The 25,873-nt window shown below is 44.6% G+C and overlaps 4 protein-coding genes across 7 annotated transcripts; 2 read left to right on the forward strand and 2 right to left on the reverse strand.

Annotated features, from left to right (window-relative positions):
* The first annotated feature begins 1,472 nt into the window (after window positions 1-1,472).
* ipp (intracisternal A particle-promoted polypeptide) lies at window positions 1,473-6,933 on the forward strand. 3 transcript variants are annotated; one of them, XM_080465373.1, is made up of 10 exons: window positions 1,473-1,529; window positions 1,945-2,373; window positions 2,453-2,664; window positions 3,455-3,674; window positions 3,824-3,979; window positions 4,066-4,233; window positions 4,339-4,476; window positions 4,815-4,937; window positions 5,042-5,262; window positions 5,345-6,933. In XM_080465373.1, the coding sequence occupies exons 2-10, from the start codon at window positions 2,028-2,030 to the stop codon at window positions 5,567-5,569; spliced, it is 1,809 nt and encodes a 602-aa protein (XP_080321499.1). In that variant the 5' UTR covers window positions 1,473-1,529; window positions 1,945-2,027; the 3' UTR covers window positions 5,570-6,933. The 3 variants fall into 3 exon arrangements, with proteins under 3 accessions (XP_080321499.1, XP_080321500.1, XP_080321501.1); XM_080465374.1 differs by having other exon boundaries at window positions 1,971-2,373; window positions 5,345-6,813; XM_080465375.1 differs by having other exon boundaries at window positions 1,479-1,529; window positions 1,979-2,373; window positions 5,345-6,813.
* Window positions 6,815-9,072, reverse strand: LOC308110811 (transmembrane protein 69-like). Its single transcript, XM_080465399.1, has 3 exons — window positions 8,924-9,072; window positions 8,691-8,734; window positions 6,815-8,613 (listed from the first exon to the last, which is right to left on the reverse strand). The coding sequence occupies exons 1-3, from the start codon at window positions 8,973-8,975 to the stop codon at window positions 7,921-7,923; spliced, it is 789 nt and encodes a 262-aa protein (XP_080321525.1). The 5' UTR covers window positions 8,976-9,072; the 3' UTR covers window positions 6,815-7,920.
* A 260-nt stretch (window positions 9,073-9,332) lies between these two features.
* Window positions 9,333-19,537, forward strand: gpbp1l1 (GC-rich promoter binding protein 1-like 1). 2 transcript variants are annotated; one of them, XM_080485030.1, is made up of 12 exons: window positions 9,333-9,371; window positions 10,876-12,192; window positions 12,576-12,690; window positions 14,351-14,480; window positions 16,028-16,356; window positions 16,566-16,641; window positions 16,736-16,932; window positions 17,043-17,186; window positions 17,775-17,930; window positions 18,512-18,636; window positions 18,708-18,810; window positions 18,894-19,537. In XM_080485030.1, exons 3-12 carry the CDS (start codon window positions 12,631-12,633, stop codon window positions 19,062-19,064), a joined length of 1,491 nt encoding a protein of 496 aa, XP_080341156.1. In that variant the 5' UTR covers window positions 9,333-9,371; window positions 10,876-12,192; window positions 12,576-12,630; the 3' UTR covers window positions 19,065-19,537. The 2 variants fall into 2 exon arrangements, with proteins under 2 accessions (XP_080341156.1, XP_080341155.1); XM_080485029.1 differs by having other exon boundaries at window positions 9,350-9,661.
* A 1,015-nt stretch (window positions 19,538-20,552) lies between these two features.
* On the reverse strand, window positions 20,553-24,096 carry LOC308123466 (histone-binding protein N1/N2-like). Its single transcript, XM_080485974.1, has 14 exons — window positions 23,976-24,096; window positions 23,747-23,852; window positions 23,202-23,282; window positions 22,970-23,076; window positions 22,544-22,873; window positions 22,384-22,469; window positions 22,236-22,309; window positions 22,083-22,156; window positions 21,736-21,924; window positions 21,489-21,646; window positions 21,216-21,281; window positions 21,032-21,124; window positions 20,814-20,935; window positions 20,553-20,728 (listed from the first exon to the last, which is right to left on the reverse strand). The coding sequence occupies exons 2-14, from the start codon at window positions 23,845-23,847 to the stop codon at window positions 20,722-20,724; spliced, it is 1,488 nt and encodes a 495-aa protein (XP_080342100.1). The 5' UTR covers window positions 23,848-23,852; window positions 23,976-24,096; the 3' UTR covers window positions 20,553-20,721.
* Window positions 24,097-25,873: the final 1,777 nt, after the last annotated feature.

Consider the following 25,873-nt stretch of genomic DNA (forward strand, 5'->3'; position numbering starts at 1 on the left):
AATCTCAGTGAACATTACAGTTAGTTAACCCAGATATTTCCATGGAGTTCAGAGGCTTTTGTCACTAGACAGGTCAGCAAAAGTGCATGGAGTCCTGTAGGTAATAGCAGGTCTCCAACATAATATTTAAACTTAATTTGGTCCCAAGCTACTGATTAAAACAAACTGTACTACCCAGCAACACGGTCTAAAGAGTAGGATAGGCTGTGAGCTTGGTCAGTGGAGGAGGTTAGAGCCAACACTGGAGGTTAGCTGCAGCTAAAATTACCATTCTACTGGGAGGCAAAATGGTAAGAATACTATGATAATTTACATGTTAGAGTGCTGTGGCCTGTTGTCAAGGTCTTCCAGACAGTTTGCGGCTTGTTTGAGGGCAACACTGCCACCTGGCGTCAGAGTTTAAAGAAAATCTTCACGTGATCCCTGGGGCAAATTGATTATTCATCATAATATATTAAGAGTATAAACACCAAGAGATAAATGATTCCTGCACTGCCCCATCAAATTGATTTCAGAAAAGACAAGGGAATCTGTGGATTGGATGAGCTTTGACTTAAAGATTAATAGATTCTCATTCATGAATTAAGGAACATTTAAGGGAAAAGTCTATTGAGAGAACCCCACACGAGTTCAAGGCATACCTCCGTGCCATTACTGCCTTATTTTTCCCATTATAAGGCATATTGTAGTTTTAAATGGGTGTTCGAATCTGCTGCTCTTGTTGCAGTAGTTGTTTTGAACCATATTTCAAATTCAGTTTTATAAATGTGTGTTTCAATTAAAACATTTTAAGCATTAAGCTCTCATTTTATTATAATTTTTTTGCATCTTCTCAGAAATGTACAGTATGTGTAAAAAGATAATTGGGTTGTTCAGGCTGAATATGACAATAATACCTAATTCAATCTGACTCTGACCCCATGCGGCTCATAAAACTGTTTAAGACTCAGAGTAAGTCTCAGACTGGCTATTTAAATGCATTGTAGATATGAACTCTTGGATGGCTGATAACTTTCTGAAACTGAAACTGGACAAAACTCAGGTTCCAGTTATTGATTAGAGATGAAGAGAAAGGAACTGATTTAATCCTCAATCACTACACTATTGTTAAAAATTTTTTAATTTGACTCCAATATAAGTTTATATATTTAGCTTTTAATACCACAGTACATTACACACTATGATGAATAAACTGTGGGGTAGGGGAGAGATGATTGTGTTTTTATTATTCTTATTCTTATTATTCTTATTCTTATTCTTATTCTTATTATGTTTTTGTAAATGTGAAGCACTTTGTGCATGAAAAGTGCTATACAGAAAAACTTTAGCTGTATGAAGAAGTTTGAAGAAAACCGAGCTCTATCTCTCAGGGATCTTTCGGATCAGATCCACAAGGGATTTTTCTTTGTGTTTTCCTGAGTTTTCTTGTCTTTTCTCGGAGTTCAGGGTGAGCAGCTTCAGACCCGCTCAGTAGATCCAGAGATCGGGATTGACAGGAAGTAGCGGCATCCTCTCGGAGCTCCTCGGAGGTAGGTCGCTAAACTAAAACCTTTAAATTAACATTCATTTGTAGACAGTCTGCAGACTTTTCGTAGATCTCCGGAGCAGTGAAACTGTTTTGTTTTTGTCCCACAGTTGAATGCGCTGATTGAATTCAGGCTGGCGAGCTTTCTGTTGGTTAGCACGCGCGGCTAACAGCTGCTGCAAGTGTGTTTATAAAGATCCTCGTTTACATTGATCATCATTTAAATCTGTCATTGCCCTTCTTGGCAGTAAACAAAAAGCTTCTTTTTTTTGTCAATATATATTTATATATATATATATATATATATAAGTCTATCCTTCCTCATCTGCTGATCACTCCGCAGCTCTCTGTTACACAACACCTCTGCACACTGGCACTCATTGTTTTGGAGTTTATGCAGCAGCTCTGATGTCTTCCAGGCTTCTTTTTTTTTTTTCAAACTGAGGACTTCAGAGAGGAGTTGTGGACATCCTGGCCTCCATGGTAACCTGCGTCTTCTGCCATGTCCTCCATCTCTGTGTCCACCCCGGCTGGATGTGGTGGTGCTGGTGATGCTGCGGCTGCCATGGCAACCCAAGCCTCCGAGCAGGCCCTGCTGGCCTCGGACCGCTATGCCCGCCTCATCCTAGCCCAGATGAACAAGATGCGACTCCGCACAGACTTCTGTGACGTGGGACTCAAGGTGGGCGGCCGCGTGTTCCGAGTGCACCGACTTGTGCTGGCTGCAAGCAGCCCCTACTTCTCCGCCTTGTTCTCCGGTGGTATGAGGGAGGCTGACAAAGACGAGGTGCAGATCCTTGGAGTGGACACCGAAGTGTTTGAGGTCCTGCTCGACTTCATATACACAGGTCTGGGTCAATGCCGGTGTGATGTCACCTCTTGTTTTGCTTCAGGTTCTGGGTGCAAACGTGTCCTGTTTCAAACCAGGGATGATCAGCGTAACTGTGGAGAACGTCCAGGAGCTGATGGTGGCAGCGGACATGCTGCAGCTCAACGAGGTGGTGACCATCTGCGGAGAGTTTCTAAAGAGCCATATGGATCCATCCAACTGTGTGGGCATCTTTCAGTTCCTGGAACAAATCGCCTGCTTGGATATGCTTGAATTCTCAGAGAACTACATCCATGTTCACTTTCTGGAGGTATGTCTTCTTCCGAGCCATTGTTTTGCAGCTGAGTCATTAGAGTGCTTTAAAAAAATAGAAGAAACACCTGAGCCATCTTGAAGCTGAAATAATATTGCGTGAAAGTATTTTTCTTTCACATCAATTCATATTCCCAATCAATAAATGATTGGAGACTCTGAGAATTATAGATCATTTGTGTCACTTACTTCCCAATAAACTTCTAACTGCTTTTCCTAGCTTATGGTCACAAGGCGCTGGAGTTGATCCCCGCTCATTCTGGGTTAGGGTGAAGGCGTGGGCACCAATCGGTCACAGGGCAAATTTGGAAAAGACAGATAACTAAACTCACATTGACTGGAGGAGAAGACTCAGGGATAACCCTGCAATGAGTGGAGAGTATATACAATCTACCACAACAGCTCTCACCTCAGTGTTTTATCTTCAAGATAAAATATTCCCCGCCAAAAAAGTGACACTCGTCAATATATGCTCATTGTACGTACATCGTGTATGCCCACAACTTTTAAAATTCAGTGTGAGTTCTTCAATGCATTCACATTTTTGTCAGAAATATTATCAATTTATGACGACAGTTCTTGTCAGGTAGAACTCAAACACAGCCACCCGTCGTGGGCTTGAAGAAAACTGGTTTGGTTGTTTAACTCTCCGATTTCTTTGCTTATCTAAGATAGTTCCACAAATTTAGAAGAAAAAAAAATCACTATAACACACAATCTGCATCTCATATTCACTGTATTTGCATGATTTGTGTTGCTAAGCTGACTTTGGTACGGTTCCTTTTCAGGTGTGTGTCACCGATGAGTTCAGAGGCCTGTCGAAGGATCACCTGGTCAGGCTACTAAGAAGCGAGGAGCTGAGGATTGAGGATGAGTACCAGGTGTTCACTGCAGCCATGGACTGGGTGCTCCAGGATGTTGCAAAGAGGAAAAAACATGTGGTGGAGGTGTTGGAACCAGTCCGCTTCCCTCTGCTTTCTCCACAGAGACTCTTCAAGTACTTAGAAGGTGGGGACAAACGTGAAAGCGTGCGTTCCTATTTCACATTTATATTGCATAAATTGCTTTAAAATGTAATCCGTTGCAAAGAAAAATAAAGATCTATTGACGCATAAGTTGAAATCTTATATTTTTACCTGCTTTGCGTTTCTACTAAGGTGTTACAGACTTCAGCCTGCGGGTGGCGCTGCAGACTTTGCTGAAGGAATACACCGAGGTCACAAAGTCTCCCAAAGAAAATAAAATGTTCAGTCTGCAGCAACCAGCGAAGATGAGACCAAGAAGAAAGGCCAGAAAATACCTCTATGCTATAGGTTCTGTATGGTCTTGTTTTGTCCAACTTGAATGTGAGACGTATTCATGGGCTCTGGGACTAACGTTCTGGTCTCCTCGTGTTTAGGAGGATACACCCGGCTGCAAGGCGGCCGCTGGAGCGACAGCAGGGCGCTGAGCTGCGTGGAGCGCTTCGACACCTTCAACCAGTACTGGACCACCGTGTCGTCGCTGCATCAGGCCCGCAGTGGGCCGGGAGTGGCCGTCCTGGAGGGAATGATTTATGTGGTGGGCGGTGAGGGAGCCGAAAGCTATTGCTCTGTTTGAAGTTAAAGTGAAAAATGTATCTTAAAGTTAAGAAATAAACAAACTTTTCTTCTATTTTTTTTTTTCTTCCCAGGGGAAAAGGACTCTATGATATTTGACTGCACAGAGAGATACGACCCCGTCACCAAGCAGTGGGCCGCTGTGGCGTCGCTGAATTTCCCTCGCTGCGGAGTTGGTGTCTGCCCCTGCCATGGAGCGCTGTACGCACTCGGTAAAGAGCATAACCGCACGAGAGACAATTAAAAAAACACCACGGGTGTCGTTTTACAGAGGGAGACGGCATATTTGCACAAACGATATCCAGATCAGTAAAAGATTGAAACTCTGGGAGACTTAAAGAAAAGACAACGTAAAAACACATCTGGATCATTTTGGCACAAGAATCCAGGAAGGGCCTTTGATGTAAAAACAAACTAAATCTATTGTTTTAAGTTGAACCATTGTGAAGAAGAGCAGTTAAAAACAATCATCACCTTTAGGTGACTGATTCATAATCAGCATTTTAAACAAGAAGACCACTCCTGACCGTTGTGCGCTGTGCTCTTGTAGGCGGCTGGATTGGCTCTGAGATCGGGAAGACCATGGAGCGATTTGACCCCGAGGAAAATAAGTGGGAGGTCATCGGCAGCATGGCAGTTCCTCGATATTACTTCGGCTGCTGTGAGCTACACGGTGCGTCTGTCTGGAGTTGATGCCGCCGATCTTTTGTTGGATTCCTGTTTCTATCTTGGCAGCACTTCAGCGGCTGTGATCCAACCGTATTTTGCTTTCATCAGGATTCATTTACGTGATCGGAGGGATCAGCGATGAAGGAATGGAGCTGCGCTCGGCAGAGGTGTACGACCCCATCTCCCGGCGGTGGAGCGCGCTGCCCGTCATGGTCACGCGCCGGGCCTACGTCGGAGTCGCCTGCCTCAGTAACTGCATTTACGCTGTGGGCGGCTGGAACGAGGCGCTGGGAGCCCTGGAGACGGTGGAGAAATACTGTCCGGAAGAGGTGACGAGAAGATCGTCGTTTTTTGCTGGGTTAACTTAAATGTCAGTTTGATTCATGGTGTTGTGTGGATGTGCTCCTGTAGGAGAAGTGGGTGGAGGTGGCCTCCATGTCCACAGCACGTGCGGGCGCGTCGGTGTCCGCTGTTAACGGACTGCTCTATGCCGTTGGCGGACGGGCCGCCAGCAGTGACTTCTCGGCACCCGTGACGGTGGATTCGGTGGAGATCTACGACCCCCACCTGGACACCTGGACGGAGGTCGGCAACATGATCACAAGCCGCTGTGATGGCGGCCTGGCCGTGCTCTGACATCCTCCTGGAGCCGCACAAACTGGAAGGAAAAAGCTGCACTTTAACACACAGAACTGTGTGTTTGCATCTCAACTGGACCCACATTGATTATGTGTCTTATTTGTACATGGATGAGTCTCTTTTTTTTTTTTTTTAAGTCTGCCCTGAGCGTTCGTCATCTAATGAAAACGTGACTATGAAAGCACAGCTCGTACTGGAAACTGCCAACGCTGCCTTTGCTTCCACTGTTACATGACTCATCAGCTCCCGCTCGTTTCAATCCGCTGAATCTTTTCACAGGACTGGTCACCGTGGCTGCACACTCATTTTCTAACTTATTTATATTGGAAAAGAAAGTTTTCCTGATGAGGACGATGGTTTTTTCAAAAAGGAAGAGTTCTATTTTTTGATGATCGGAGAGCTTTTTTTGATAAGCATCGGGGCCCCGTGGGGACTGACGACATGTTCAGCACTGAGATGTAAGAGAACTGTTTGTTTTCCTCTTTTGTTCTTCGGTCTCGTCACACCTCTTGAGCCCAGTTAAGATTGGAACCGGTCCAAACTCCCTGCTGTTTTCATATCGTGGTCTGTGATTTCTGTAAACTTGAATAAGAGGCTTCTGGTGACGCTACAGCACAGAGCTCTCTCTCCGTTTCCACTGGATGACTTTTGTACATATGCTCATGTAAATACGAGCGCCTCTGTCACTATTTACACCGATTTTAGTTGTCGTTTCACTCATCGGATGGACCACAAAGGACCAAAACGTACATTTCAACCTCTTGACGCTGAGGCACAAGACCTACTGATCCTTACAAGTGTGAAGAAATACGCCGACACCATTCCTGTTTGGATTGAGAGCAAAATAACAGTAATTTCTAACACGTACTGTTTTATCTCGTCACAGGCTGCTAAACAGTCATTTCACATCACTGAAATAAAGTCATTTCACTTGGTTTTCTGACTAAATAAACAAGAGTTGTGTATCATGATATGTTTGTTGGCATTTGAATGTTCTTGGGTAATTTTCATCCCGGTACAGTGAAAAAGTGTGTGTGACGACCTGTCTCGGTCACACCCTGCCCTTCCCCACAGTCAGCTGGGATTACCTCATTGGTTCTACCCTGAACAGTAGAGCATGGATGGTTTGAAAAACACTCAAACTCTGAATGTCAGTGACTGAGCAACTAATTTATGAAGTCAGACTGCAGTTCAGCCTATTACTCATTTTGAAAATAAAAAAAGCCCTCTTGTGTATCTGGAAAGTGTTCACTTTTTCTATATTGTATTATGTAAAAATGAAAAAAGAAATCCTTAAAAACTTTACACACAAAGTCCCATAATGACAATGAAAATAAAAAAAACGAAGAAATCACATGTACATCAGCGCAAAGCCATTTTCGTGTCTCTCCAGAGGTGTTCAATCCGATTGCAGTCTCAGCTGTGGCTGGGCCACTCTATGTCCATCAAAACACATTTACACTTTCAACGGTTATTTGTGGAACATTTATTTTTGTGGCATTTCCTGGTTTGGGGCTCTGCCTTTCACATGTGTCGCCTTAACAATCACGTTCGTGAAGCAAAAAGATATCAAACTTTTACTTGGTGGATTGGTGAAGATGTTCTCGAAGTATCACTAATCATATTAACACATGTAAACAACTATTTAGTAACCTTAATAATCAATTCTCCACCAGTTTTTTTGGGCTACATTAACTTTTAGTTGCACAATAATGACAATAAAAGTAATAAAATCATCTTTATTCAGTCAATATATGTAATAGTTTACACATGTAAAAATCCAATATTTGAAGAGATAGTTGAAAAAATTTTTCTTTTTACTTACCACGTAATAATGATACAAGAAATATCTTTAACATTGTTTGTTCTTGCTCCATTTGATGATTCTCTTTCCCACTTATTTCAATAAGTTGGATTATAAACCTTCACAGCTTTATGAAGTTTTTCATAATTTTCTTAATTGTGATATTTCATTCAAAGTTGTCGTTTTCTTGTAATAAAGTTCAATAAAGCAAAACCTTGATCTCAGAAAAGCTGGGACAATGTCCAAGGTGTGAACAGAACACAGTCACATGTAAACACTTTCAAAACTGAGACTTGTGCAAAGTAAATATCTGAACTATAAAGTCAAAGTCAAATAACTTTATTCATCCCCAAGAAGCAATTCAAAAGCACACTCAGTAGCTCATATAAAGAAGCATAACAATAACTCAGAAAACTTTCAAAACACCATAAACAAAAAAAAAAAAGTACAAGAGCAACAAAAGGTTTGAAATATATTTGTAATTTGTATTTAATTTACATTTCACGCAGCATCTCCAACTAAATTGCTCTGCCTGTAATTCATTTTAGGTCTGTGTGATCTTCCTCTCAGCATAGAATTGCTTCATAGCCAGGGTAGCCACCAATGAGAAGGTTGCGACCAAGGTGAGGACAGTTCGCATGACTTTGAACCAGGGAGGGTAACCTGGCAGGACGTTCAGGTCGTAATGAAGGGACAAACCCAGTCCCATGATCACGATAAGGGCTCCTTCAACAATATTGTCCCTGCAGAGTAGTGCCAGCCAGGCCACAAGAGAAGGCACCACACTGTTGCCCAGGTTCATCCAGTCAGGCCGAGCCGGACTCCCATCTGGGAGGGCGAACCCCCAACGGGCACCTCCGAGGAAGGACACTATAGAGGCTCCGTACAACATTTGAGCATGTGCCACTTCAGGGTAGAAGGACTGCGTGGCAGCCATGAAGAGAGGGGCAGATATGAAGGGAATGAGCCCAGAAAAACCAAGGTAAAGAGCTGGTTTGGGGGCCTTAGTGCTGAAACCCACTTTTCTGTCATCGGTCTCAGTGTTGCCTTTAGAATCACTGCTGCAGGAGCGTGAAACCTGCCAGCTGACAGGCCTGATGTGCAACAGCCTGCTGGTGGAGGAGGTGTGTCTCCATGGAAGGATCCCAGAGGAGACTGGAGAGTGAAGCTGCAGCCGAGCTTTTGTTGAGGAGTGAGATGCTCTGGTTAAGTGTTGGAAACATCTCAATCCAGAAACCTGAAGTCAAACAGAATAGTATTATCATTATGACATTATATTTACTAAACTTAATTTATTCTGTAAGTTTTTCTTACCGCTGGCATTATCTGCCTCCCAGCTGCCATCGAGATCATTTTATCTAAAACAAACAAACAAACAAACAAACAGAAACCCACTACAAATTAGTAATGATACTCTCACTCTCATTATTATTGAGGGACTAATGATGCTGGTATTAGCAGTTAGCATTCAATCTGTCAGAGCTATCATACTGCAAAAAGAATTCCACAACCCACACTTGCTCACGTTACCGAAGCATTGTCCTTACATTTTATCATCCGCCAGCTTGGTCTAGAAACTGCAGTCACAACAAAACACATAAATAGTGACAACAACAACAGAAACGTGCTGGACGAAAGGTCGGTCACTCGCCTACATAATATCGACGCTCCATTAACTGCCTTTCCTCAGTAAACCACCGAGACGGTTTCTGGTATCGACTGCTTTGGGCTACTGGCGGCGGGGAGGTATTAAGTTGTGTTCAATGTTTCAAAATATTGCTTTTAGTATTATCAGGGTATGCTCTTTGAGTTTTTGGTCGAATACTCAGAAACATCACGTTGGAAATCCATTAATTTTGTTTGGGTGGAATTAGTAATTTATAAAGCACCGCTGTTTTGTCTGTTTGGATTTTAAAACACTTCGGAACCTCGGTAAGTTGCATAATGACGGTATGCCTTGAACGCAGCACGGTAGAGGCATTGGCAGCGCCAGTGGTAAGAGCAACGAAAACCCAAACAAACATCCACAAGCCCGGGATTAACGCGGGGGAACCTCTATTATGTCGTTCGTGTTTGCAGAATTCATGTATATGTGAATTAATCTCCCTCTCCGGGGAGCTTTATGGCATGAAACAGTGCCAGTTAGCTGGTTAGCTCTTAGCAGGCTGATGAATGTGTGCCGCCGCTGCTAAGGTAGCCATTTTGAAACTGTGTTGTTCCAACGAAGCCAGCTCTGTTTACCTCCACTCTCTGTCCGTGACAACCGCCGAAATACACTCTTTCAGGTACCGTAGGCGCACTGACTGCATTGCTACCGGGATAAACCCCCCAAGTGTGCCAACTCATTCAGGACGCGAGGAGTTTTGATGGGCCACTTAACGTGTTAGCTTCCGCCAGCTAACTGCTAACAGTTGCTACGCTAATGATAACCTTAGATAACTAAGCCGTGTTAGCTGGAGGCTAAGTTAAAGCGCGATAGTCAACGTTAGTAGTTAGTTACCAACATCGGCTAGCTTTACGTGATCGGTCACCTTAACGGACTCCTAAGCTTGGCCATTGCACTGCATGTAAGCTGCATGAGATGTGCGTTGCACTAAGATTAAATGGTTTGCTGCATCATTTGTGGATCTAAGAGTGACCCAGACTGGATACGGATGCTTAGAGGAGTACTATCCATACTCGGATGTGTCTCTGCAGCCATCATCCATGTGGGCATGCTTACAAAGGGATGTAAATGTCTTGCTCTGAGCCACCACTCATTGATGTTGGGCTGTTATGTAATAGTTCAGTGGAGATTCTTCAACTACTCTGCGTCTGTGCACAGGCTGATGTGCTTTTGTTTTTGGTTTTCTTTTACTGTGCCCACCATCTGAGCTATAGTGTAAAAATAATTGTTGTGGATCGTAACTTCAGATTGACATGACATTGCAGACTGCATTGAGCGCCACTGTCTGTGCAAAGGTACCAGAAAGATGGTGTCCGTGTTATTTTTACACTCGCATAAATATTTCACTTGCAAAAGCCAACACAATTTACAACTGCAGCCAGCTTCCAGTGTGACTTTGATCACAAATCAGAGTTGTTTCTTATACCAACCAAAATGTGTTTGAAGTACCTGGAGAAGTATATTTGTTAACTTTGACAGTCTTATGAATTTTAAGGTATCTTTAGCATTTATTCAGGGGATTTAGAAAAGGAGCTCTTTACTGCACCAAGACGTGTTTGTTGTGATTAGTCTGAGTAGTTATTTGCTGTGTCCTTCTCTTGTTTTGTGATTTAGATTGCTTTTAAACTTGTTTTAAGTACTCTGTGCTTCTTATTTTAAATCTGATCCAGCACACCGATAACAGCTCAACAAAGTAGTTGAATCTGCACCTCTTATAAGTTATACATCTTTGATAAAGTGTTTTTTTTAAACAACATGTAGTTAAAACAAACTAGAAACTGTGTAAATGTTCATTAATTTTTCAACCGGAAATTGTCATGTGGTTCATTACAGGTGCAGTGTGTTCCTGTGCAAAGAAGTTTGACGACTGCACTGAAAGTTTGTGTGTCGGAGGCAAACCACACACTCGAGGGAAAAGATCAACCCACCTGACAGATTTTGGATACCTGCTGTTTTTCAGCTTTCGCCTGTTTTTTTCAGAGAAGAACTCGTGTCCGTGTTCTCTCGAGGATAGTCTTCTTGGGGATTTTTTTTTGTTGTTGTTGCTCCTGACCTTTTTTGGGTTTTCAATTTTGCATATCTATGAAATCAGTGCTACAGCCTATCTCTACTTCAGTACGAAAACTGCAGATAGATAAATGGGCGTCTTCCAAATGTGATGGTAAATCATTCAAAGCTAAAAACGTCATTATAATGCATCACCCAGCGACGTCTCAGTTTCACTAACCCAACCTGAAAATGACGGCGATGTAACATAGGGCTTCACTTCCTTCATTGTCATGTGACTTTAAACCTTTAAGCATTCTTTTCTTCGAACCCAAGACAGTCTCTTCACCAGTTTAATGAGGTGAGCAGTGGTTTTCGGTGTCCTCCGTTGCCAATAAAAGACTGTCTCTCAGTTCATTTTTTTTTTTTTTTTTTTTTTCTTTTCTTTTCTGCATGTTGCACGCAGGTCATAAAATGATTCGGTAAAAGAGTCGACCCAAAAAACATACTGGCACACAGTGTGGCAGGGCAACACCTGTCTCTCTCTCTCTCCCTTCATCTGGTGTCAAGGAGAAACTGCTGCACACACTGCTGTCCATGTTTCAGGACAGACAACGTTCACAGACTCTTTCCTCGCAATAGTGTTGCTCTTCTTCACCATCGTGACAAATCACCATCAGAACCTTTTTTTTTTTTTTTTTTTTTTTCTTTTTTGCCAATCAGGATGTTCGAGTAAGTTGAAGAAATTTATCCGTTGGGGAAAAAGGTTACCTGGACTGAAAACTGTAGCAATTGTCAGATACGTGACCCACCGACAACGAGAACGGCCTGGATTCTAGTTCCACAAAGGAGAACCTGTTCTTCACAGAGCGCCACACTTCTGCTTCACAATCACGCTTCCTGCTCAGCCAATTCTCTGGATCGCTATTCCAGATCATTCCTACAATCGTTTGACCCATCTCCAAGTGTTTCACCCTGGACGAAGGGACCTGCCTCTGTGGAAAGGGGCTGCGCTGTCCTGGCGGAGGTGGAGAAGGGCTTCTCAGTGTGCTGCTCCTCGACTGTCGGTGCACTCGCTCTGTGATCGGTGCCAACAGGCCTGAGCAACAGACCTTAGCCGGACTGCGAGAGGAGGTTGAGGACTTCAGAGCATCAGACTCTGGGGTAATGTCACCGCTTTTCCCCCTCACCGTACCTACAGAGGACGAACATGCATGGTCGTGCTGTTTAGATTACTCCATACTATGCAAAATGTGCCTGCATTCTGCTGTACTTGATGTTTCCCATCCAGACTTTACAATTACAGCTGCAGCGAGTCAAGCTTTGTTGTTTTCTGCTAAGAATAGGACTTACTTGTCTTGTGGGAGATCTTTTATGCAACGAAATCTAAATTGCTGATGTTTGAAAAACACTTGAAAGAGATGACATGAAGTCAAAGATAGAATGGAATGAAAGTGATCTTGGATTGTCTTGTCAAAGATGCTTGTGTGTGGGCTTCAATTCACAGGAACTGAGTATTAAAATAGTCTTAACTGGTCTTTCGTTAGATCCTGGCCATGAGGTTTGATGCCTCAATCCACTGACCGGAAACACTGGACCTAAATGGCGCAGCATGACTTTGTCCCTGCCTGGCTTAACTTCTCCACACCCCAGCCTGCCAAGGTAGGTGTTTGTCACTGTGTGCATCATGTGCAGTAAAATGAGATTGTGATCAGTGTTGAAATGACTTGGGTCAAAACTCTTGGATCAATGGTGGGTGGCAACGAATACTGGGGCAGTTTGAGATTAGAATTAGTACTGAAACATTAGTTTAACGACCACATTTAATCCGTGTCCCGCCAAAAATTGGATTCGCATCCCCACTGCACCTCAGCATCTTCTCAACGCTTTTGACAGTTCCCCTCAATCGTGGTGAACCGTAACAAATGCAATGCATTTAACCACAGAAAGAAAAACAGTTTCTGAGTTTGAGCTTAAGCATACATTGAAAAGTTTTATCTTCTTGCTGGTGTGATGCTGATGGAGCAATCAACACACATACGTATATACACTATTTGTCTTGGTTAAGAAACAAACAGTTCAAACACTAAATATTGAATTGACACTGAAGCTCCTCAGCTGGATGAGCCACATGTCAGATCGTCTGGATTACAGTGAAAATCAAAAACTGACCTCACTTAACCTGCTTAGTCATCGGATCGCATTTCGACATTCAGAACACATGATAACAATATCTCGCTTCCATTCTTTGGTCAAGCTGTTTTAGAGGATTGGATGTTTATCCTACGTATTGATTTGATCGGCTCCGTTAGACTTTGATCAAGTGGAGAAAAGGAAAAATGTCTCCGTCACATTGTGCATTACAGAGAGCACAAGTTAGTTTTGTTTTAAAGTGAACGTTATGTTATTGTTGAAGGATATCACTGAAACAACTAACGGTGCTCACTGGAGACCTGTCCAGGGTGTACACTACCGTTACCTGTCATATAGCTGCACAGGATAGGATTTGGCTCCAGCTCCCCTGCAACCTGGAACTGTATCAAGCAATATAAAGCAGGATTTGTTTTTAATCTCTGTGACTTATAAGCTAAAATCCAGAAAGTAAACAAAGGCTTGAAATATTTAAGTTTGTATGAAAATCTCACTGTTCGAGAATATGTTTTTCCCTTGTAATGTATTGATGTGTTGTCCTGAGAGCAGTGCAGGCTGACTAAGATTTCCACATGGCGAAGGAAACAGAGGTCACTTCTTATTGGCAACAGGTTGCCAGTCACTTTCCTGCAGACACGCGACTTCACCTCTGTGTTGTTTTGTCTTCCGGGATCTGTTTGCATTCACTCTGCAGGGCTGCAGATAGTTTCACTCTTATTCTAGGTTTTTTTGTTGTTATTGTTGTGGCAGCTATAAAAACAAATTCAGCGTCACGCTTACAGGGACGGGCTGAGGAAGACGTATTTAATTTGATCTTTGGACCTCAACTGATGACGAAGATTTAGACTGGATGTCATGTCTGTATCTCACACACTGTTTGAGGTTTTTGTTTTTCCATTTTACTTTGCTGGAATAAGATGCCACTAGTGACATTTTCACTTTAGAGTTATTTTTGTCGGTTCTTCAACAGAGGCGAAATAGTGAGATATGAAGTAAATTTGATCAAAGATTAAACTTAAAACTACAAATATCTTGAAAAGTTGTCAGGGTTACTTTGGGTCCAGTCGCCTGAAGGAGGAGACAGGGTGAGCTGGAGGCACCTAAAAGACAAACAAGCGTTCCATGTTCTCCCTCTGACGAACCCGCTCCCCGCCTCTGTCCTCCCCCCCAGTCCCCTGCTGCCAACCTCGACAAGCAAAGTGAGCCCCACCACCACAGAGACGGCCGAACCGCTGTGAGCCGCCGCCGCCACAACTCTTCCGATGGTTTCTTCAACAACGGCTCCCTGCGTGCCCCAGCAGGTAACCGTGAAGACCCGCTTTTTGGTTAAGCTGGTTAATACCCCTGCTATGTAATCTCCTCACATCTGAGTGTCGGTGTAGCACCATGAAGTCTAACAAGGGGGGGGGGGGCTAGGGACGCACCGATTCACTTTTTTTCAGTGTCGATTCTGATTCCAACACAACTGTTATTGTTGCTGGTATAATGTGTGAGCTTAAATGAGGCTACGTTGGCTTCAAAATACAAATGGGGAGCAGCAACAACTCTCAGGTTTTCAAATTAAATACTTTAAATTAAAATGTAAAGACTGTCGGGGAAAAAATACCAAGATTATCCAATGTTGTTCATAACTGAGTTTAAGTTATAAACAACAATACTGACCATGGGTAGCATGACTCAAGTAGGGTTGTTACAGATGCAACTTTAAGGTTTTCAAATGGAATATTTTAAATAACAGTGAAGAAACTGTCCAAACAATCAACATTATCAAAATATGATCAGCGTTGATTCATGGTCTCGTATGAAGTGTAGGATTTATTTTGATCGGCGCCGTCAGTCAGATATCACATCTATTAGTTCAGTAATTCTGTCCACAGATCGGAGCGCTCCCACTCCTAAATAAATCCTGCATGACTGTAGGTGTGTAGGACTTTATATTCATCCTTTTTAATGAAAGTCCATTGTTGACCCGTCAAGCAAGTCATTCTAAATCTCTGGTGTCTGGGGTTGGGATTATACAGGCGGATAGAGACGCCGAGCGATCACTTTTGGTTTTTATGGCGTCGTAGCACATCATCAGACAAATTCAAAATGAAATGAATGTGATTCCAAAGATGATCGTCAGCATCAAGCGAAGAAGCAAAGAAGATCTAATCTCGGAGTCTGTAGCAGATAAAGACTTGATTAAGGGCTTGTGATGCGAGTGCTGCTGGTTTCATTTTACTTTTTTACATCTTACTCTGCTCCAGAGTCATAGTTTTTCCCAGGACGTGGGCGATATTCAGTTTCACCTGTTCAAAATGAGTTTCGATTAATGTTCAGTTCTGGTGTCATTAGTGTGAGCTGAGAATTAATGTGGCCGAGCACAAGTAAGCTCCTTTAACAAAGATGAATGTGAAAAGAGCTGCTAGATGTTAGTTTGCGTTTAAGAGGAACTATTCTGCCAATTCTACCTGAAACATTCAGTGCCCCGCCGAATCCATTGGTTTTAACTCCAACTGGACGGGACACGGAAAATCTGTCTTTTCTGTGTGTCCATCAACAACCAAACAACCAAAACATAAAGCGAGGTAGACTTGAGATTGTACAGAAAGGCATATTTTTGACAGGGAGAACCTGGAAAGTGACCTGTTTATCATTCACAGTGATGTTTTTATGGCCTTGTCAATGGGTTTGTTTGGGTTTTGTGACTGAAGGAAAATCCTTTGACAGAAGTCTCTGAACTGAAGGAGTCGTTTTGCATAAAGCACTTTGCACAGCAGTAAAGTTTGAAGCCTGTACAGATTAGTTTCATCCGCTATTTGCTGCAGCGTCATTCTCACGTCTCCTGTCTTTGCTCCCTGTGGAGGTGATGGATGGCAGCAGCCCTCTCTGCTCCTGAGGCATGACTCTGTGGACTCGGGCGTGGCTAAAGGCGGGCACGGCGGGCTGGTGGGGGGCTCTTGTTGGAAGGAAACACCCAGCTGGCACGGCGCTCCTCGGGGTCCCCAGGACAGCCACCACCACCAGGGACGCCACCCCAAACGGGTCGGAGGCGACAGGGACAGGCAGGGGGGGCACCGGCAGCGCAATGGGAACTTCCATCCCCGCAAGGGCACCTCGTACCAGGACAAGTTCCCCAACGAGGAACGCAAGGACGGCAAGGACGACAAGCTGAAGTTTGTTGAGGAGGACTTTGTGAGTTGAAAACCTTGCCGTTTTTGTCTGGGTATCAGGTCAGACAGCTGACGTTGTGATCGATCTCTGTGGCATTTGTTTTAAGAGCTTTAATGCTTCATCAGGGTTTTCCTTCACAAACAAGTGGAGATGAACGATGTCGGCGCCTCATGCTGTTATACATGAACAAAGTTTGCACTTCATCCAGATACGTTCTCTGCCTTTCACAGCCTTCCCTCAACCCTGAAACAACTGGAAAGCCTGGGACTCAGATGCGAGCAGTCGCCCCCCATGCTGGAGTTTGGGGTAAGAGCTCAAATAGGTGGCCATGTGTCAGCTCGGCCCCGTTTCCTTATCCTCACTTGTTAATGTTTCATTGTCTGTCCTGGTTATGTTGTAGAAAATCCCCCTAGTGGCAAACAGATGGTGTCCAAAATGCTGGTTATCAAGAAAGTTTCCAAGGAGGACCCCAGCACAGCCTTCTCTGCGGGCTTTGCCACTGCTGGCCCCTTGCCTACCAACGGCAGCAAAACTCCCATCGCTGGCTCCAGCGTCTACAAGAACCTGGTCCCCAAGCCCGCTGTGGCCCCCACCAAAGTGAGCCGCCGCATCAGGCTCATTCAGCAGCTTGTTTGATTTCCGTACGCCAGCATGTGTGTGTGTGTGTGAAGCATCATCGTTGAACAGCCACTCGCGTTCTCTTCCAGAGCACCCAATGGAAATCTGGTGGTAGAGAGATCGCCAAGTCTGGCCTTCACATGCCAGGCCGAGATTCAGTCTTCACCAGCCCCGTCTCTGCAGCCAAACCCAGCACCCCAGCCAGTGCACCACCGCACAACCCTCCAAAAGAGGTGAGGAAGGCCCAAGCCGCCCCTCACGGTGCGGATGTCATGTGATGTTGGTAGTTTAGGCTGCAGCAGCTCGCTGAAGTCCGCTTGTTCGTTCTGGGTCTCATAGTTAGTTTTTTTAATGTCTGCCAAGACAAATGAAACAGTGGGGCTCATGGCAAACATATTAGGAAGAGCACTTTTTGTAACTACCCCCCACCCCCCCCCCCAACCCTAAACTAACTAACTTCTTTTTTTTTATTATTATTATTATTATTATTGTAATTTTAATGACATTTTCGCCACATTATTTATAACATCATTTGGATAACAAGCAAGCCGGTGAACTACTTCTCTGCTTAATAATAATTGTGTAATCTTTTTGCGGTGTACAGTTTGCTTTGCTTTTTAATCTGGCAGATTATATTCCTTCCCCCAGTGTTCAGCCAGTTAAATGTCTGCTCATTTTTGACCTACTTTAAACTGTCCAAATGATTTCACAGCTGTTACGCTGACGTCTTGGTAGAGACAAAGAATGACTTTAACTCTTTTTTTTTTTTCTTTCTTTCTTTCTGTCTTTCTTTCCACGACTTGCTCGGCCCGTGCACGCAGCACCCTTCCAGCACGACTCCTCCTATAGATATCGCTCCGTCAAGGTTGAAGCTGATGCGCCGGGGTCCGGACCGTAAGAGTGAGTTCCTGCGAGCTCTTAAGGACGAAGGCACCGGCGAGCTGACGACAAGCAGCAGCCCAGGGACGTCAGGAGAGGTGAGCAGCCACTCACTTAGAAAAACACCATTTTTTTATTGTCATACTGTCTCTGGAGTCTTTGTTTTTATAATTGATCTACATTTGGTCATCATCAAGAGTCTGAAATGCGTGTGAGCGTTTGGATTACTTCCTGATGTAATTCTAATGTTTTCACCAAGGGGCATGATTATCAAGGAACGACAATATTCATTCTCATTCACAGTAGTTTGTTGGATGAAGTTTAATCTTTGGATTGATAGTCCATCACAGAGCGAGTGAGGAGAAGAGGAGACCTCGGATGATTCAACCGTGTAGTGAAGGCCGACGTGGAGATAGTTGGTGTAACAGTAAAATAGTTGGATGGAGGCAGATGATTTGCTGTAGAGAGCAGCCCTGGTGTCGTCTCTTTTTTATTTATTTTTTATTTAATAAAAACATTAATTTCAGTGTGAGTTTAAATCCTAAAGCAAATTTACATTTTTATTTTTATTTTTGAAACATGAAGCCTCCCTTCAGTCAGCAAAACGGACCAAAGACATTTTAATTGTGGCTCCTTGTTTGAGTTTTCCGAGGTTTGACCGGCCGTCTTTTCTCCGCAGGGTGAAAGCAGCACCCCGGAGCCCAAAGCCTACAGCGAGGAAGTCTGCCACGAGAACGGTCTGTCCTACTCCCTCAGTGACTCCGACACCGAACACCTGTCCAGCTCCCTGGAGGCAGAGCACAGGTAAGGACGCCACTGCCCCGCGTTTCCACGCGCAGAGTCGGCGCAGCATAACATGGCTCTGTCGGCCTCAGGTTGCTGAAGGCCATGGGCTGGCAGGAGTATCCAGAAAACGACGACAACTTTCTGCCTCTGACGGAGGACGAGCTGAGGGAGTTCCAGACTAAAACGGAACAGGTGAGGCGGCCGTGACGGGCCAGGTGAACCCATCGCGTCGCTGTGTGATTGTCTGACGCCGAGTGTCTGTGCCGTCTGAGCAGCTGAAGAGAAACGGCGTGCAGAGGAACGGGGTTCTCCCGAGGACACGGGGTGTGACCCTCCACTTCACCCCCTGGAGGAGTGTGGCGGAGGCGCACGTCGAGGAGGGCTCCGAGTCCGAAACCAGTAGCAGCAGCCAGACCTCTGACGACGACGACTGCATCAAATCCTAACGTGGCTTCATGGAACAAAACAACAAAAAAGAAAATCAACAACACAACAGCCAACACACACATCCCAGCAAGCAACCCCCCCCCCCTCCTCCTCCTCTCATCTTCGTTTCTAGAGCACCATTTCGAATTTCCTTTTTTGATTTTTTTGTTTTTGTCGTTCTTGCACAAGGGAAAAACCAATCATATCCCAGTGAAGGGGAAGCTTCCTGTTCTGCCAGGCGTCCTTTTCCCTGCGTTTCCTCCTTCACTGCAGACCCTGCCCCTGTTCGAACCCCGCACCCCTCATCCCCCTCCACCCCCTTCCTTTTTCTTCCTCGCTTTGTGGAACTGAAGTGTTCATCATGAAAAGAAGGGCAATGAATGCACACTTGATTCTGCTTTAAACAGACTAACTCATTTCATTGTTGATGCTGATGACACATTAATGATATTAATAAAAATTGGTTCCTGACAAGCTGATATGTTTCAATATGAATGTGGCTCCTGTGGTATTTTCACTCTTTCTGCCTGGGTTACAGCATCACTGGATCCTTAGGAATGAACGTGGTGGACAGTGTGCCTGTATGTTAAGCAGACCACATATCGAGCTGCTTTCACTCATGTCATTGGCATGTTTCTTTTTTGGGGGTGCCACAGAAATCTCACTGACCTAACATTTGAGTCGTGCAGCCGAACGGCAAGAGATGACCAATTAATTCAATGTCAAAAGCTACTTCCCCAGGCTCCACGTATATCTGCTTTTCAGTTTCATAAAGCCACTGGAGTTAAATATATACCTGCAGTGACATGACTGGTATTGTCTCAACCTGCAGCTCTCCTCCACTGATAAGTCGAGATGATGAGCAGGAGTGTGTAATGGTGTTCAGACAGTGATGAGGCCGGTGCCCAGCTGATTGCAGTGTTCAGTTTGTGGGATTTAATGTGTCAAATCAAGTGAAAATGTGTGGGGAGGAGGCAGGCGAACACATTAAAAGGCTACTGAAGGTCACACACACACTGTTGGTCAATAGTCCTCAGTGACCGTTAAGGTACATTTCAAAACAATGGGAACTAATTAATTACAGGGCTTTTGAACAGGTGAGTTTTGCCTCTCCTCCCATTTCTTGGTTCTAATCCAATGTTGCGGATGACTGGTGGGAGCGTCATGAGTGTTTCTGCCGAGACAGGAGCAAGGCTACGAATCTGAAGAATTCAGCAGTTAAAGCAAGCTCAGTGATGACTAAAGGATTAGTGAAATTAAAATTGTTGAGGGTCCAGTACAGCGGTCTGCAACTTTTATGACATTCCACCAAATCAGATTTAATGAGCTGCAAAACACATAAAATCTTAAGGTTTACTTGCATGATTTTAATCCCTACTGTATAATATCCTTAAGTTTAAAGGTTTCACTTTTCACTCGTCAGCAAAACTACATTTTTTGCACCCGACTGCTCCTTGACCTTCAAAACAAAAGACCTTCTGCTGGAATGACGTTGCAAATCCCAAGTCTTAAGTCAACAGTATTTATTCAAGTTTAGAAATTCACAAATACAAACAGGCACAGAAAAAGATACACATATTTACAAGAGCAAACAAGTGTAAGCATGTGTCAGGACCCAACTTGGGCAGGCTGGTAAATGCATCGTTGAACTGAGGTAAAGCTCGGGGCAGACGGGCCTCACTCCCTGAAAGACAAAGTCAGAAATTATTAGTCCGATTGCCGGATTCATGCGTTGACCAATCCTCTCCTGTAGGAATTCTCAAACTTACTTTGCAACTTCCATCACTTTGGAGTGTCCGTTGGTCTGAGTCTCGGCGTCCTTCGCCTTCTCCTCGTCCTGCTTCACCTTCTTGACGGCGCTCTCCTTCACGGGACTCTCGTCTGGTTTCCTCTGAAACGCAGCAGACTGATCAGTTTCTACATTAGAAATGTTGACACGTCGGCGTGACCTCGGTTTAGAATCCGAACGACCATGTTCCTGCCTCACCTTCTTTCTGACCAGGTGGGAGATGTCCGACACGGGAGCTGTGGAGGCGGGTTTGCTCGGAGAGCCCAGTTTGTCGGGGGAAACGGCTGTAGCCTGTCGGGGAGGAAACTAAACGTCGTGAAATATTCAGCCAAGCCGATTCATTTCTGGTTTTTATATAAAAGCAAATTAGTGCACAACTTACTGCTGACGTGGACGATGAAGGACCCTCACTGGATGAAGGGAAAGCGGAAGATGTCGAGGCTCCTTCCTGAATCAGATGTTTTTATAGTAAAGTCAGACATCGTGAATTGACGGGATCATTTAAAGCAGGAAGGAAAAAAAAAATAAAAAATCCAGAAATGCCTCATAAGATCCTCTTAGTGTTATGTAATCAGTGACCGGGTTGATTTCTTCTCTGTATAAACAAATACAGCTCAGCGTACTGGCCTCCGGGACCAGGACGTAGAAAACTCACCAAGAGGCTCCTCACAGCTTCAGTTGCAGTTTTCCGACTCTCGGTGGCGTCCTCCACCCTCTCCTGGATCTCCGGCAGCAAAGCCTTCAGCTCCTCCATCTCCTTCTTCTCGCTCTGCAGAGTCTCCTCCCATTTGCTGATGATCTGCTGCAGTTTCTCTGAAAAGCACAAACGAAGCGCCGTTGACCCCCGAGGGCCTGCAGCCACCCCCAGAGCGCGCCAGGGGTTCCACCGGGCAGCGACTTACCCAGCCGGCTCTTGATGACGGAGGCGGAGCTGTTGAAGGCCTCCACGGCCTGGCCGTACTGAGAGTTCAGGTTGTAGGTCACACCCAGCTGGTAGTGGGTCTCCGCCAGCAGCCGGCTGTCCGGGTCTAGGTGGGTCACCTGCAGCTTCAGACACTCCTGGAAGTCCTCCAGAGCATGACTGTAATTTCCTGAGATTCAAAACATCAGAATGAAGAGAGGAACCAAAACTGTGATCACACACACACAAAAAAGGAAATCCAACTTTAGGTCGCTATTGTAAGTCTATAATTGGCGAATTGGTTCACACTTGAGATTAACTAATGTTAAAGTGCCATATTATTATTACCCGTTTCAGCAGAAACCTCCCCCAGCTTCAGATGAGCCTGGGCTGCAAGCAGCTGATCGTCCTTGGTCTCTTTCCTTAAGAAAAAAAAAAATATATATATATATATATAGTTACACTCAAATGTCAGCTTTAAATCCCAGCTCTGCTCTTTACCTTTTGTATATGACTTTAGCCAATTCCAGCATCTCCCAGGCCAGCTGCAGGTTGCCCACCTCTTCTTCTTCGTCCTGACCAAATCAAGAAAAGGTTTACATCCGATACTCTTTTTCAGGCACTTTGACCACTTGATCGTGTTTGGTACCTTTTCAGCAGCATCTTCGTCGTCGTCGTCATCATCATCGCCTTGATCCTCAGCGTCGCTCTCCATTTCCACGTCTTCCTCCTCGGCTAAAACAAAACAAGTCGAAGGTTTTGAGATCAAGTCTCATCAGACAGGAAGTTCAGTGAGAAGGAAAACTCACCCGCTTCCTCTTGCTTTTCAGAGGACTCGTCTTTAGCAGCAGATTTCTCGTCCTCAGAAGTCGACTTGTCTTTAGCTTCAGTGGGGCCGTCGTCCTTCGAAGCCGCCGTTTCCTCCCCGGCCGGTTTCTCTTTGCCATCCTCTTTCCCTTCGTTGGACTCGGCTCCATCAGTGTCACTCTTGTTCTCGTCGCCCTTCTTTTCAGCCTTTGGTTGTTTCTCTCCGGCCTCCGTCTTGTCTGCGTCCTCGCTCTGCTTCCCCTCCGCCTTCTTCGCCTCTTTCTCTGCCATGGCGTCGTACACCTGAACCCTCAGCTCGTCCCGGGTCTTCTCTGTCGAGACAAAACGAGAGCGTGAGGACGAGCCGCGGGAATCACCCGAGTGAAGGGGCACAGAAACAAGTCTTTTTTTTTTTCCTTTCTTCTCACCATCAAGGTTATCTGCACTCTCAAACTTGGAATCATTGGCTTTGTCTTCTCCTTCCTCTTCCTCTGGCACTCCCTCCAGAGCATTACCCAGCACCGAGTTCTCCATCCTGCAACAGCAGCAGGTGAGTCGATTAATGGATCACACTTCCAACACGTGTTGGCGAACAATGATTTAAGATTATCCATGAGTCCTACAGCTCTGGCAGAAGACAAATAATGGCCATAAACCCACCGTGCCAGTTCAAGGAGCGCTTTCCCACACCAGAGGAAAGCCTCGCCACATTCATCTGCTGTGTCTCCGTACTTCTTAGCTCTGAAACGGCAAAACAATTAGGAATCATTGACAAATTAAAAACATACCCAGTATATCACCCATTTAGTATTACTCATGTTAATATGGAGTCTGAAGTAGATATGCTAAAGGAACAAGCGATGTTAAATTATTATTAAAAGCTGTTGCTAATTATTCTATTAAGTAATTTGTTAAAACCTGGTAAATACAAGGGTGAGTGTGTAAATCCAGCATATATTTAGTGAGAAGTTACTTTTTTAGATTACCTCGTTTGTTTGTTTTTTTAAACCTCACAGGAAACGTGTTACCGTTTCTACTTTAAACTCACCGCACTGGGTTCAAGGATAAGAAAGTGTGTCGTGTGAATCGGAGTTTGAAAGCTTGTCTGCGGGCCCTTTGTTGACTGGGATGAAGCAGCATGGAGGATGGATGGATGAATGACTGTGGGTGCAGCTGTGGCTCGTCTCCCTGATTAAAGTACTCACAGCATGCCGCAGGCCTCCTGCAGGACGCTCGCCGCCTCCACAGCCTTCCCCATCACGAGGTGCTTCTTGCCGGTGCCGATCAGCTTGTTAGCCTCCTCCATGTTCGCTTCACGGGAGACAAAGCACCGCCACGCACCAGCTCAATGAACATGAATGACGTCAGAGAAAACCCACGATTGAAGTGCGGAGGAAATATCCCGACACGCGCTTCCTTGAGAGAACGACATACCTTGGCAGATGCGAGGACGAAGAAGGACTGAGGTCGTGTCGGAGGGTCTTTCAGTTGGTCTGCTGTCGCCTGCTGCCTGCGACCGCGCTCTTGTTTCAATTTGGCGCGAATTGTCCCTGCCTCTTCCGGTCAGTTCCACGCTCCGAAACAAAGCGCGGGAGATTTCTTAAAGGGACCGAGTACCACAAGGCGAAATACCACTGCCACAAAACCCACTACTACTACAGCCTACTAATACTATGCAGCTCCTTTCCACCTCGAGCTTACCAAACGCACATCAAATATGTATTAACGTGCCATACACATGGTATCGAAAGCCACGTTTTACAACTGATTTAAATACTGCATCTGACACTTTGACGATTGAGGCGAAAGGTTACAGATTTGCTGTGTGGTTTAATGCAAATTATCTCAAAATTAGGAGCAATTGAAAAGTCAATGAGAGGCATATTCTGCAAAATCATCACTAAAGAAAAGGCTTCTCTCGACATAAGTAATGTTGAATGCAGCTGGTGTTCAAGGCTGAGAAGAGGGAGTACCTGCTTCTGGGCAGCAACAACAACAATGATCATCATCATCATCATCATCATCAGTCAGGCCACACTGGAGTAGTGATAAACACTCATCCCTCATTGTCACAAGATTTTGAGTTTTGGTTTGTGACTTGAGACTCTTTCTGCAGGATTTGCATGTTTTCCATGTGTAGGATTTCCTATACAGTCCAGCAACAAGTTATATATTGTGTGTGTGTGTGTGTGTGTGTGTGTGTGTGTGTGTGTGTGTGTGTGTGTGTGTGTGTGTGTGTGTGTGTGTGTGTGTGTGTGTGTGTGTGTGTGTGTGTGTGTGCGTGTGTGTGTGTGTTTATTTACACAGTTCTTCGACCTTCACCCGGGTTCAGCTCTGGCTTGGATAAACCAGGATAGAAGATGGATTGATAGTGAAACACAACCACAGCTTTATAATAGGCCAATAAAATGGATGGTAGTATAAGTCGTTCTCTGTGTATCTTTACTTCTTCATGCCTGGATGAGAGCATGCTGCTGTCACTTCCTGCTGTGAAGGACAGGAATCATCCAGCTCTCCTCTGAGCTCCTCCTGCTGTCTCCACTGTGTGGTTTCCTCTTAAAAACAAGTCTGGACCTGGCACCCAATTAATCTCCCACTGTGACAATCCCACTCAAACTCGCTCACACAGTCATCATTAGAATACATGGCTTTCACAGCCCTCATGTCATAAGAAATCTACAGCCCTCTGCACTTCAGAGAATATAACACACAGTCAAATATGGATGTTGTTCAAAAAGATGTTTTGCGAGTCGAGATGTATTTTGAAAGAAATTCCCCTCTAAGGAAAAAAAACAAAAACATTTGTGATTACCTGCAACAGTTGTGTGCTTTACACTTTAAAATTTGATTTAATCTGTTCTTATTTATATTCTTGCTGACATTTGTGCATTTTAATTGTTTGCGTTCTTCAAAACAGTCACATCTATACATATATTTAAACAAAGAGTACTCACAGAGATGCATTAATTCCCTGTCATTTGATTAAACGTCCAATTATTTTAAAGCCTTTTTCAATTCACATCAAATCTGTGATAGTGATGACCATATTTGTTATTCTGTTGGCTTGAATGCATCTGAATGATGGCCCCTCGAGTGCTCTTTATACATCCAGCAGCTTTGGAACCGGCGCTGGACCAGATGCACTAATTATGGGCAGATTGTGTGGCAGCAGACGAACACAGAGCAGTGTTTGATCACAAGCTCGCCTCAGTGCTTCCAAAAGGAGGTTATTGTGTGCCTGCTCCCCTCCACCTCTTATCTGACCCTCGATGCAATGCCATGGCAACAGCGTGCGAAGACATTGGTCGATGACAGCAGAGAAAAGAGGGAGC

The sequence above is a fragment of the Lipophrys pholis genome (genome assembly GCF_963383615.2).
Source record: "Lipophrys pholis genome assembly, chromosome: 1".
Lineage (NCBI taxonomy): Eukaryota > Metazoa > Chordata > Actinopteri > Blenniiformes > Blenniidae > Lipophrys > Lipophrys pholis.